Source organism: Opisthorchis viverrini (genome assembly GCF_000715545.1).
Source record: "Opisthorchis viverrini unplaced genomic scaffold opera_v5_404, whole genome shotgun sequence".
NCBI classification, from domain to species: Eukaryota; Metazoa; Platyhelminthes; class Trematoda; order Opisthorchiida; family Opisthorchiidae; genus Opisthorchis; species Opisthorchis viverrini.
In genome coordinates, this window is record NW_008752056.1 from 410,099 (window position 1) to 422,589 (window position 12,491).

The following is a 12,491-nucleotide window of genomic DNA, read 5'->3' on the forward strand; positions in this document are numbered from 1 at the left end:
TTTGATAATCGGGTGGATACGACTTTGTCAAACGGTACTCTGGAAAAGCTGCTACGGATGCCACGGTCCAGTTTGATGTATCTGCTTGCCTTTACTCACGCACCAGCACAAAACAAGTTAATAACACAAAACTTAACCACACTTCTAAACCCGAAAGAAGTCACATTCCTTTTGCCTCACCTGACTGTAAATATAAGCTGTGGCACATGTCACATCGCTTTCGATGATCCGCAGTTACGAATGCACAGAGAAGAGCTTTTCGAGACAGTTTGTGCAGCTGGTGGAATCGAAATTATTGACCCTATTCCACCTCCAGTCTTCAGCTTTTCTATCTCACAGGAATACAGGATTTCGGGAGTACCGCTATCTGTATCTTGTACCACAGACTATTTGCCGGATGATCTTGGGGCTGGTATCAGCACACTGACAATATGCTTAAGTAGTGCATCACAGCTATCTAAACTAAGCGAAAAGCGTCCAACTTTACTGCAAATAAACGACACTTGCCTACAACTGATTGTATCTAAGACAGAGTTCATCAATCACATTTCGAATGAGGTCTCATTTTTCGTCAATACACTCATGAATCTGGACGAAACTTTGGATGGAATGATGCTGTTGTGCTTTCGGCGTCTCGGAGGGCATGGGTCTAGAGTAAGTAGTATTGCTTCTTTCAATTTCGCGTGGTTTATTCATTCCGAATTTCGGTAGGTGAAGAACAATCCCAAAGAAAAGATAAGTTCATTACTCACCTTCCACTACTGTTACGAACATCTCTCAGTTTGTGCAGTTTAAAAATCCGGCTTCCATCTTCAATAATGGACGTGCATGCAAACTCCCTCACGCACAAGTCAGACCAGCAACATTTTTCGTGAAATGGCGACGAATATTCATTTGCAAATAAAACCTAGCCCTCCGTATTCGCGCGCATTTCACATGCGAGCTTACTTTGACCAGTTCCATAGAAATAACTTACCTTCAAATCAGTCAACACGCCATTGCTGAGAGGACAAGTCTAAGGTAGACTCAAAGTGATGCTCGACTGGTTTCAACCTTGCATGACATCTGCAGTCAGCAGACTAAGAAGAAAATAACGTTCAATCACAGTAATGTTGCTGAAGGGACGGAGTTGTTCATAAACAATTATGTATGATAATCTCGAAAACCTACGAGCACAGACTAGCTAGGAGAATTCGTGCAGTTATGTTGGGAACTTATTGCCACTCAGCGGCCCAAGTCGTTTCTGAGATAACAATACTTCACACCGATGACCTGTGTAATGGCACCGGTAAAAAAACAGTACAAATACAGCGGTCGGCCTCAGTAACCAAATGTACTTGTCTTGAAAATCTGATAACATGGATGAACAAGTGGAAGCCAGTTCTACCTTATAAAGATCACCTTTCGGTAGAATCAAAATCTGCTTTCCAATGAGGTAGGAGAGGATGTAAAAATGTTTCAACATGGGGCACATCGCTTCTGTAAGCAATAACCATAATTTTACGCAAAAACAGGCAAATTCAGTAGAATGGGTCATACACCTTCATCAGTAATGAATTTGCCGGAATTGTTTATGTGTGGGGAACTAGAGCCCCTGTAGAGTAGGATGACCTATGCTTGCCTAATTCAAGCTGTTGAGGCTGCGATGCGTTTAATGTTGAATAAGCGATTATTGCTTTTTGGAGTTTTGCATAAACTCCTTGGCAATAAATTACAAATACACACTGCAATATAATCTCTTGAGGGTGATGTTGACCTAATAAGCATGATTATTGCTGTTGTTGCCGAACGTGATTCAAACCATGCATCCCTGTCAAGTGGTTGCTAAACTTGCCGTGTTTTACACACGGTCGTTTTTTGCCACCGCAACGGGCCCGTTAGAGCACACACGACCCGCTGCCCTCTTGACAGACTCATCAGTTGCCCCATATGTGAAATGCGGTAAATGAGAAGTCGTTGCTGATAATCTGGAACCTTTGGAACAAAACAGCTGCATATCATCTGATACTGCCGCCGATATTACACTCACTCACAATCTTGTCTGATGGGCGCAAGATCAAGCTATTCAGGCAATACTGTGTATTTCTGCAAGGCCCTAGCAACTCAGGACATGTACCACTACCTCCGCAATTGTCAACCATCCGTGTTACGTAAGTGACAGATGGTTGTCTTTTTTGGTGGCAGATGATATGCCTTCGGTCCTGGCAAAGCTTTGCGAGTCCAGACATGTACTTGTGGTGCAGTCGGAGAAAAGTCGCTGCAGCCACATATGCTTCGCCAGATGGCAGCAGATAGCGCTGTTTCTAAGCCTGTTGTTGATGGAACATACACAACAAACCGATTTAGGTTAGTCTGTTAGTGGACTGTTGATGATGACCATAATACAAATCAGAGGGTGTATGCACTAATAAAAGTCTTTGCTGTGGTTGACCATAGTTTACAGAAGCGATTTGCAGCATGTATAAAATAAGGGGCAATATAAAATGTGGAGCAAGTCAAAAGGGAACTTATCGTATGTGAGAGTCCCGTGGTAAAAGTCCAGAGGGCGGGAGCGTGTTTCCTCCACAGTTTGGCTGCTACACGTAATTGTCCATGGACTTGGAGTGTTTGGCTGACTCCTTGCTTCCTGCGCGCGCTCGAGTCTGTGTGCTGACTGCGTTCGGTTTCCCTATATGTAAGTCCGTTTGCGCGTACGTGGGCGCGTCAGCATGTGCGTGGTTGGTACGCCCACTAGACGGTGCAGACAATCGATGTCTGACGAGTGACCTTAATATGACGTGGTTGTGGGCATGAAAAAGAGACAAGTCTCGTGATCCAGTGAGCGATTGTGGGCTGAACAGTTAAGTGTGTGGGTGACTTGGTCGCTACAAGTCTTTGTAAAGCAACTAATATCCGGTCTGTAGATAAAAGTTCCACATCTACCTGTCACATATGCCGTGGGTCCCGGACGTCCGGTTATGTATGTATTTGTGGAAAGCGAACAGTTTGCCTCTGCGCATTAACTGTTTAGCTTGTTCAGGAAGATGGTGGGTGAACGTGGGTCCCGTCCGGTTATGTATGTATTTGTGGAAAGCGAACAGTTTGCCTCTGCGCATTAACTGTTTAGCTTGTTCAGGAAGATGGTGGGTGAACAGTGTCAAGTGAAGACTTTCGTTATGGACGAATGGGCGATACAAATGAGGACAGCAAGTGTAGTGTTCAGCTGCAATGTAATGTTCTGTTTCCATATTCGCAAAGCCATCAGGAAATACGTATGCGATTCACGTTTTACCGCGATCCACGATGTCTTATTTCATGAGGCATCATTTTCCCACTCATTGAAACACTCACTTCAACAACTGAGCCATGTAGAGAACTTGTAGACAAATGTACTACACATAGACACTCTATGAAGTGGCAACCTTGAAAACCTCGCATTTTTTGAGAAATCGATTCCATTAGGCGAATACCAATTGGCATCACGAGCCCGCGCGTGGGATATGTACGGAACCGAATGTGCTGCCTAATACAAGGTCTTCGAACCGACGCGAAGCCGACGGAATAAGGGTGATGGGTGAACCTGCATGGGCGCCAGTGCCAAAGAATTGTTGATCATCGACGCATCTACTCCTTTAAACGGTATTTTAGCGCTCCCAGGGTCAGAGAGACGTCATCTTTAGGATTAAAATGTCGGGCAGATGCTGATCACAAAAGGTAGTTCGGTGAGTAAGCTGATAAACCACACTCTTAGTAAGAAAACTACGTTCGCATTTTCGTAAGTCTACATGCTCGAAATTGCACGGAAAATGCTGGTCCTCTACCGAATGGATCACTTGTTCTGCAACGCAGAGTCTTAAATGGATGCGACGGCTTTCCAAACTTATCTGAAGGCTGTTCTTATAGTTGGATTTTGCACGTTCGAGGTTTTGAGCTCCATTTTTCAGTTATCCTCAGGCAGGTTGTTTTGAAAATCCAAGTTTGGTTTATTCACTTTAAGTGGCCGACTGGTGGTGCTGGTTTTGCATCAAACTGCTCTTCGAACGAGTTCCATCCTCAGGCTTAGGCTTGTCTGTTTGATCCGAAAGATTTTGCGCAGACATCGCAGGTGAAATCAGTCAAGTGCATGAACGCTTCATTTGAACACCGTTCGGGACAATTCAACAACCCATTGCTATGCATACATGTTCCAAATTAGTCAAACGCCATGGTGGCCTTTGCAGTTCTTGCGTTCATTTCGCTATCAAACGTCCGTGAATACTGTGTTGCCAATGGGTCAGAAATACTTATAGCACGTTATCTCACAGCAGTTCAGCCAAATACTCACTGGTGCAAGCTGATGGAAGGTAGACCTTGTGGGAAAACGGTAGTCCCTTTAAAAGGACTACCTGCAAGATAGAATAACCCTACTCTGGTTTCCTGATGCGTGACATGGGTGCGAATTCATCAACCCCCAAAATATCCATTCTATATGTCTCCAGCAGCTAATCCTGTTTATAACGCGTAACTCAATGCGGAAGTCAAACATTTGGTTTTTTTCCTATTGGGAAGCCGAATTGGCGGATGAAAAATTGCAGCAAACACAAAATGGTTCCAGATGTGGATGATTCTCAGCCACATTGTTTAGGTACCCGATACGGAACTCTGACTTATGCGCAGGTTTGACGACCTCGAACAGCAGTGGGAAGAATTGGGTTCGAAATCTGCGGTACTATTTACATTAAAGTAATTAAAAGTATTGTTAGTGCACAGTTAATGATAGCCATTATATAATTCAGAATGTATATGCACTAATAACAGTTTTTACTGTAGTTGACAGTAGTTGACAGTGGAGAGTTGCATCACGTATAAAATAAATGCAATGCGAAGTGTTCAATAAGTCAAAAGAGGAACTTATTTTTTGTGAGAATTCCTTGGTGCAAGTCCGGACGGCGGGAACGTGTATAACTGCTACACGTGCTCCGTACTTGTCCGTGGACTTGTCGAGTTTGGTTGACTTCCTGCTCCAGCGCGCGCGCGAGGGTGTATGGTCATTGTGTCGTGTCTCCCTCTACGTGTAGTTTGACGCGTGTATAATACCTAGAACCGTTCCGACACGCATAAGACGGTCTAGGTTTCGAGTGGGGCAGGTTTTTGTAACGTGATTTGTGTGTTTCAGGAACAGAGGAGTCGCGTGGTCTAGTGAGCACGGATGTAATAGGCAAATTAAGCGAAGTTCGTTGAATAAGAACGGGAATAACCGTTACATTATACAAAATCCTCGTTGTCAGCGTTTGTGGCGTCTACAGATGCGCAAGTCTGTCACTGATCGACAGTCGCTACGCCGAAAAACGATGAGTGAAATTTTGGCTTCGCAGTGTTGGTTGTGGTCGCCACCTCGGAGGCCAGTCTTGTAATTCCGATTGGCAGTGTGACCTCACGGAAATCGCGACAGAATAAGTCAGGACAGGCTTAGCAGACGAGGCACGAACACACAAAAGAACAACGGCAAAGGGAACAAAGGTCAATCCCGAAAAAATCGATCAACAGTGTACAATACCATTAGTGAGTAAATGACAGGAGTAGTCGAATTGCAGCGATTCGTGTAAAATGAGTAATGCTCGCTTTACAGACATCAGTTTGTGGAGTTATATAACACTGGCTGATAGGTGTGTGGAGGTTTACGGTTTGTCGATAAAGTCAAGGCCACCAGTCGGGCAATGGATGTCCTCTTTAGTCCACTATTCGCTGACGCCTTTATGACAACACTGGGATGCACTGTATTACAAAACATCCTTGATCATCCTGTTGTTTACCGCAGACATATTGAAGTTATTCTTGTTGTGCAACTAGACTGTGTGGGTGTGAGGGACGTAGTGGATTCTCCCAATTCAGTATAAGCTGCAATCAATCACGTACGAGCTAGAGAACCAGAACAGTACACCATTCCTAGAGGTATAGTTTTCTTCGCCTGTGCTTTTCGCGACGTGTGTATCTAAACTGGCCGGAGTCAATCTGGATGATAGCTACTTAAGCGTTGTGCCTTTACAAAGCAAACATATTTTTGAGTCAGTTGCCCGACTAGGAGACACAGTAATACTTGCTGCCCCTATCAAGGGGCAGCAGTCTAATATAACCAAAAGCGCTACCGACGAGCAGTAAACAGAGTTAATGCCTTACCGAAGTTCTCCAAATGTGATCCAACTAGAGAACGAACTGAGTTGTGTTGTATGTTTGCCCATCTTGAACTCTTCATTTCAACTGCAAACTAATCCATTTTACAAGATTGTTAATTGAAATAACTGCATTCAAAGAAATTCTCCGTGACATTTTCCTGAGAAATCCGTAACAGTAGAGTGATGTGGGACACAGATCTGACACAAAACCTATCAGTCTCAAAAGCGAGATCAAGTTCACATCCCGCCATGGCCAAGGATACAAGCTGTTGACCAGCTGCAGTAGGACTAAAACTTGAGTCTACTGATTCCTCACTGGTGCGGACACACCAGAATAATTGCGCCAGGACGGGAGAAGAACTGTTTTAACTAGAGGGACGTGAGCGTGAATTATACGAGTCCCACCGAAGAAGTGATCCCAAGTCATCGATGCCTCCCTTCCAACACTACAAAGTCGCCAGATGTTAGCAATCAAACAGGAGCAGATTACCACTCTCAATTATGGCTGTATAGCTTTCGAAAATGCCAGGAGACCGCAGTTCTTGGCAAGTCTGTGTCCCTAAACAGGTTAACCTACTTCATGCAGCCACATTTTATGGCTACATCCCTTAAAACCCGTCCGAACAATCCTCAAGCTACCTCCCTTTTCTAATTTCTGTATAGCTTTTTTCTCACCCGTGTCTATCCAAGCAAACGACATCATAAACCACTTATAAACTGGCACTGCTTGATGCAGCAAATAATGATGAAGACGAGCATCTCACGTGATGTGTGGTGTAGGGCCATCTCGGCGAACCGACGGACAAAACCATCTTGTGGACTTGCCATAACCGATCTGAACAAGAGCACCATACAGCTACTTTCAGTTTTTGCAGAGTTTTAACATGTTGACACTTTCGGTCACTTTTGGCCACAAAATGACTTGCACGCTGGATAATGCCTACGGATCACATTTTTTAGTTCTGAATGAAAATTGTTCATGTGGAACATTTTCGCTTGCACAGCTGGCTACTATTAGGTGCCCAAATGAAGTTTAACTCAAGGCGGGGGGTTTAACAGCTGATTGAAGGCTGTCTTAATGGTTGTTTGAAATATGAGAATTGGACGTGCAAATAGAGGAATGGCAACTGATCAATTTAGCTACCAGGCAGGGATGTGAGTGTACCTAGTGGATAAAAAAGTAGCAGGGCAAGAACATAAATGACTCAGTCACAAAATAAACCGGCAACTTGAATTTTCACAACAATTTCTTCAAATATGGTACTTCCGTAGTCCCTAACCATAAAATTTCCACCCAATGGGAGAGTTCCTCTCATTTGTGAATCACAGGGATTAGAAGACCAAATATGACCTCTTTGGTATGAACGGAAGCTCCGACGGACGTCTCCCGATTTTTCGCTCCTGAATTGCTAAAAAGAAGCGAATGCATAATGAAACTTCATCCATAAAACCCCCATGTAACATTACAGGACTAGGTCATCCCATTTTCAAAAGTTTAAGTATGTGTTACTGCCCTTACAGGCCACTAAGCTGGCCGAGTGACCTCATACACAGGCTGCGGTAGGTATACCGGAATCAACTGATATGTTTTGACAACAAGTGTTCCACCGTGAAACAACTAGAGATGGTGTACACTTTTCTTCTTTGACTACTCATGAGTAGCGTCATTTATACCTATCTATCTGTATTCCTGATCACTTTCACTTGCTGTCGAGTTCTTCATGTTGACCGTTCATCCACTCCTCCATATTCACATGAATTCTTCTACATAAACTAACAGTATGAGCTAATTTGTTCGACAACTGGTTCGGCGCATGCACACGCCGACTCGTTTTTAAGACCTCCATAGGCAAACTGCAACATCGATTCCCACGACAACAAGCAGACTCATTTCCGTATGATCCCTGGGCAGAACGTGAACAAGACTGGCGCTCCAAAGGTTCACTGACCGACCATCGCATTTCACGCAAAGGCGTGAAATAACCGTTGCATAGTTTTACTTGTGGTACGGGAAGGATCTATGGAATTGACTGAGATGGGGCGTCAGGACAAAACCGACATGCATCGGGAAGTGCAGCAACATTAACCGTTGTCTCTGTGCTGGTATAGAAGAATAGCACTTGTACAAGGAGATCTGATGCGTACCGGAAAGTCGATTAACGTTTTACAGCTGTTTTGTCTTTATAGGGAATCATCAGCATTGTGAGCTGCCGAAGTTTGAGTTCGGCCTTCATGAGAACTAAGGCATGTGATTTTTGTGGTGCTCTCCTTGATCCTGGAGATTCACTTACATCAGTATCCTCAGCGAGATGAGACTATTCTCAGTGTAATCATCGTTACCAGGTGAGAAACATCAACCATATTGATACGAGGAATCACTAAAACCTTAATTCGACCGCTCACCACGTACGTAACTCCTAGCAGTGTAACTAATCTCAAAAGATGACTACTGCTAATCTCACTATTGGATCATTCTTCTGATATGTAAACTAAGGCTCTTAAGACAAACGAAAGGAACTGCGATTGTCTTTGATTGTCTTTGAATGTTTGGATGTGTGTCCATCCCTCTGACAACGAGGATGAAAACCCCACGCATCAAGATACATCTATTCTTAACATGAATGTTCCCTACGGGAAAGAGGCATCGCACCCACCAAAAGTGAGCGGATTCCATTCTGAGCTTTATCGTATTTAGTCGTTTGCTTGATAGCTGTAGTTGATTTTTAGACAGTCCTTTTATCACAGACCTCTTTTCTAACGGCTTTTACTATGCTCGCCCTAACATGCATTATTCCCAAAAGATTCGTTGAAGCATGAAGGTACTAGTCCCTATTGAGAGCTGTAGCAATCACTGGGGTGCTTAGACAATTAGAATAGAGTACCCTTAATTGCATTCTTATGTCCAAATTTCTTACCAGAATAAGACTACGACGTTGTAACATTGATGATACTCAGTAGCTGTGCAGTGAGCAAGTGCGCAAACATGACATAACGAGCACAAAGAAGTACAGAGTATAGAGCAGTGAACTACAACAAGGTCATTAGGAAAAAGCCTGCCGATGGCACGTGCACCAAAATGAAGCTAAACTAGCAAATATTGCGCATGCAGCTTACTGATCAAGTTGCCAACATTATGTACGGAAAATCCTTGGTTCGACTTCTCCTATCTGGGCTTGGGTTACCTGACAGTATCTCAGGTCTCGTGCTTCCATCGGGCGAAGTGGTAGCTAGGCACTGAAAGGATGTTACAGCAAAACAGTTATTATTATTAATTACGGTATGACGTGATTGATGCACGTCGATACGAGAGTATTTATTACGGAAGTAAACCGAATCAGGTATCGGTAGAATGACGGCATAATGACGAACAGAATGCGCAAACCACCGAAGAATGTACACGGGAGTCGAAAGCTGAATTATGGCTTTAACGAGTGGTTGTACGGCAAGAGTATATCGCGATAAACACTACGGGACTTGTCTGAATAGTTCGGACAAGGGTGATAACTTTTACCCATTCTCAACTTTCAGTAATCCGCAACACTTGCAAATGATGGACGAAACAGCTGATAGACTGGCTGACGTTTTCTGACAGCATAACTTCGGGCACGGATAAAGGTAGATAGTTAATGGTTGTGCGCAATCGTATATTTACGGCAGCATCATAGTGGATGTCCAGGATTAACCAGTACAAAGCTCCGCTCATTAGATCGTCCATATTTATATGTCGGATTTCGTTCATTCCATAATAATTATTCAGCCTTTTTGCAAGGTAAAATATGAGTACCACCACTGTAGCTGGATCGAGAACGCAGTCGAAAATCATTCAGCAGAAAGTGTTGATCACCGGACTGGTATCTGTTTGAGCCTCATTAGTGGCTTAGAAATCACATGCAAAACAGGACTTCCTTTGTGATAGGATACATCACCTACTGATCTGGGAAGGTTTAGCAACAGGAATTTTGCTACTCCATTTCGTTTGAAACAATTTCGTACATTCAGATACGTTACCATTCTCATTCTCGTGAACGGACGTGAGGAACAACAGTCTTTGTACAGTGCATTCAGTTTAAGAATATCCTGGAGGAAAAATTCGGCTGGGATTAAGTTGGTTCCCCCAGTGAAACCAAAATTGTATGAAAATTAGTGTACTTAATGACGTTATCCTCCAGCTAATTGCATCACTGACAGAGATTTTTTGTAAAATAAAGTCAATATCCAGTAATCCAAATCTGAAATGTTAAGTAAACTCCCAGATTCATTTATACATACTTTGACTGAACGTGCGAGCTGAGCAGCCGCACTCGCCAAGAACGGTTCTCACTTCCTAAAGCCAGAAGTTCGTATCAGGTTTGAATGTAAGCTAGAGGCACACCTAATATTCTTAAAGTTACGCATTTCTCCCATTGATTTGGCTTGGTTGGTTTCAAATAGACGAAGACTGTAATTAAATAAGTTGAAAATGGACAACCTGTGCACCAAAAAATAATTTTGATTTAGTTGGTGGGTGTAACTTCATTTTGGCTTCGCTGCTACTTACGTGCCACCCTTACCACATGTCGATCTCTATAGGTTCTCGAAAACTGGATTTTGAGGTCAGTGTTTGATTGGCAGAGTTTGAGGTTAGGATAGATCAACAGAGGGTGGGCCAATCAACGACAGAACCCTCGTAGCAAATCATCCATTATACCTAGGGTAAACTGCAGCTGTTTTTTTTACATAAAAGCGATATTCCCCTGTATCTAAAATTGTTATTCTACCCGTTTATCTAATCGCAGACTCCGGATTCAGTCAACTACACGGTGAGTAATATGACCATATTAGCGCCTCGCATTGAGGAACCCATATTAAAACCTATCTCTTGGCCCACACTGGAAAATCGAGCAGCTCAGTTTGAGTGCAGTTCTGGAGGATTCGCTCTTCAACTGGAAGTGCTCCTCGTCATGGCACCTCGTAAACCGACTAATCAAACTAAGCTCCCGGTTCTGACGCGAACAAAAGTCCATCCTAAACGTCCGAACCTATTGAACTGGTATGAGATCCCGCGAAACATGGAAGGGAGCCAAATTTTCTGTATTGTTTGGCAAGCAAACGAGACAGAGAGCACAAAACGCTGGCTGCTCGGTGTACCACCGACTTCTGACCTGTTGAAAATTAGTCAACCTATAGAACTGCCTGATCTGAGTCCCGACTGTCCAGTAAAACCAGAGTTATACACCACACCAACGCCGGACTCCAAATCCATAAGAAAGGGCGACCAAGTGGAAGTGAACTGCACTGCCCCGATCACTTCAAAGAACCTACCTCTCAAGTTAGTTTACACAACATCCTATCTCATCTATATTGTTTGCAATCTCGGTCATCCTGTGGGACAGCAATCTTCAATCCCGTGTTTGTTCGTTGCCGCAACAGACAAGAGCTGTAACCAGGTCACGAACGTCTCCCCTGATCCTCAGTCTTACATTGTTTCCTGTTCAGTCACTGTGAATTCGGTCGACCAAAAACGTCATCTTTGGATTCATCTGGTAATAACTCAGCTGCGGCTCGATGACGTGAATGCCCATGTATTTTGTGAAACCATTTCTCTCCAGGCGGATGAAAAGGATATGACCGTGAGAAGCCCCAGTAAGGTTGAAAGCTTACTATTCACTATTCCTCCGAGCATTGAGTCGTTCCGGTATGATGCAGAAACACGGACGTGGGAATGTGTAGCAGTAGCCATGCCACCCATTGTGTCCGGTTATATTCGATTTGCCTCGTCCGATACTCCACACATAGCTTACGCGTTGAAGAAATATACGTCAGTTTCAAGACAATCCAGCAAAAACTTACAGCATAAAGATGTGCTACCAGAAAATACATCCGATTTCGTGAACGTTCAAAACTTCCAATCAGTCATCACTTTCAAACCAAAGCGGTCAAGTCTTAAAGCACTACCTCCTGGAAACGTACTGGTAGAGTGTAAATTCGGTGGGCTGACAAGAAAGCTGCAGACCAGAATCACTACTTTTGATGATCCAGGTCGTGAAGCTGGAGCAGCGTACGTCCACTTGTGCGCCGTTCGTGGTCCAGAAATCACACACCTAACTCGGATGTCTTTTCACCGTGTAATACGTTATCCGTGGTTTGATTACGACAGCACCCTTCTTATTGTGTCAGTGTTCAACTGGACAGATATTACGCCCAACCCAGGGGTATTCACCATTCGTGAGGAGAAACTTCATGGGCTGTGGACAGCTGGACAGTGGCCTCGAATTCACGTCAGTCTCAAAGCAGGGTCCATGCAGCTGTTGCTGGCTATCGAAATGGTCAACAATACTGTAAGTCATATATATATATATATATATATATATATATATATAT

The 12,491-nt window shown here is 43.7% G+C and overlaps 1 protein-coding gene across 1 annotated transcript; it reads left to right on the forward strand.

The window, feature by feature from the left end:
• Positions 1-36: 36 nt before the first annotated feature.
• T265_15238 (hypothetical protein) lies at positions 37-12,451 on the forward strand (the record flags this gene model as incomplete). The annotated part of the gene is made up of 2 exons (XM_009177179.1): positions 37-654; positions 10,907-12,451. Coding segments are annotated over 2 exons (2,142 nt in total), but the record flags the coding sequence as incomplete, so codon positions are not given.
• Positions 12,452-12,491: the final 40 nt, after the last annotated feature.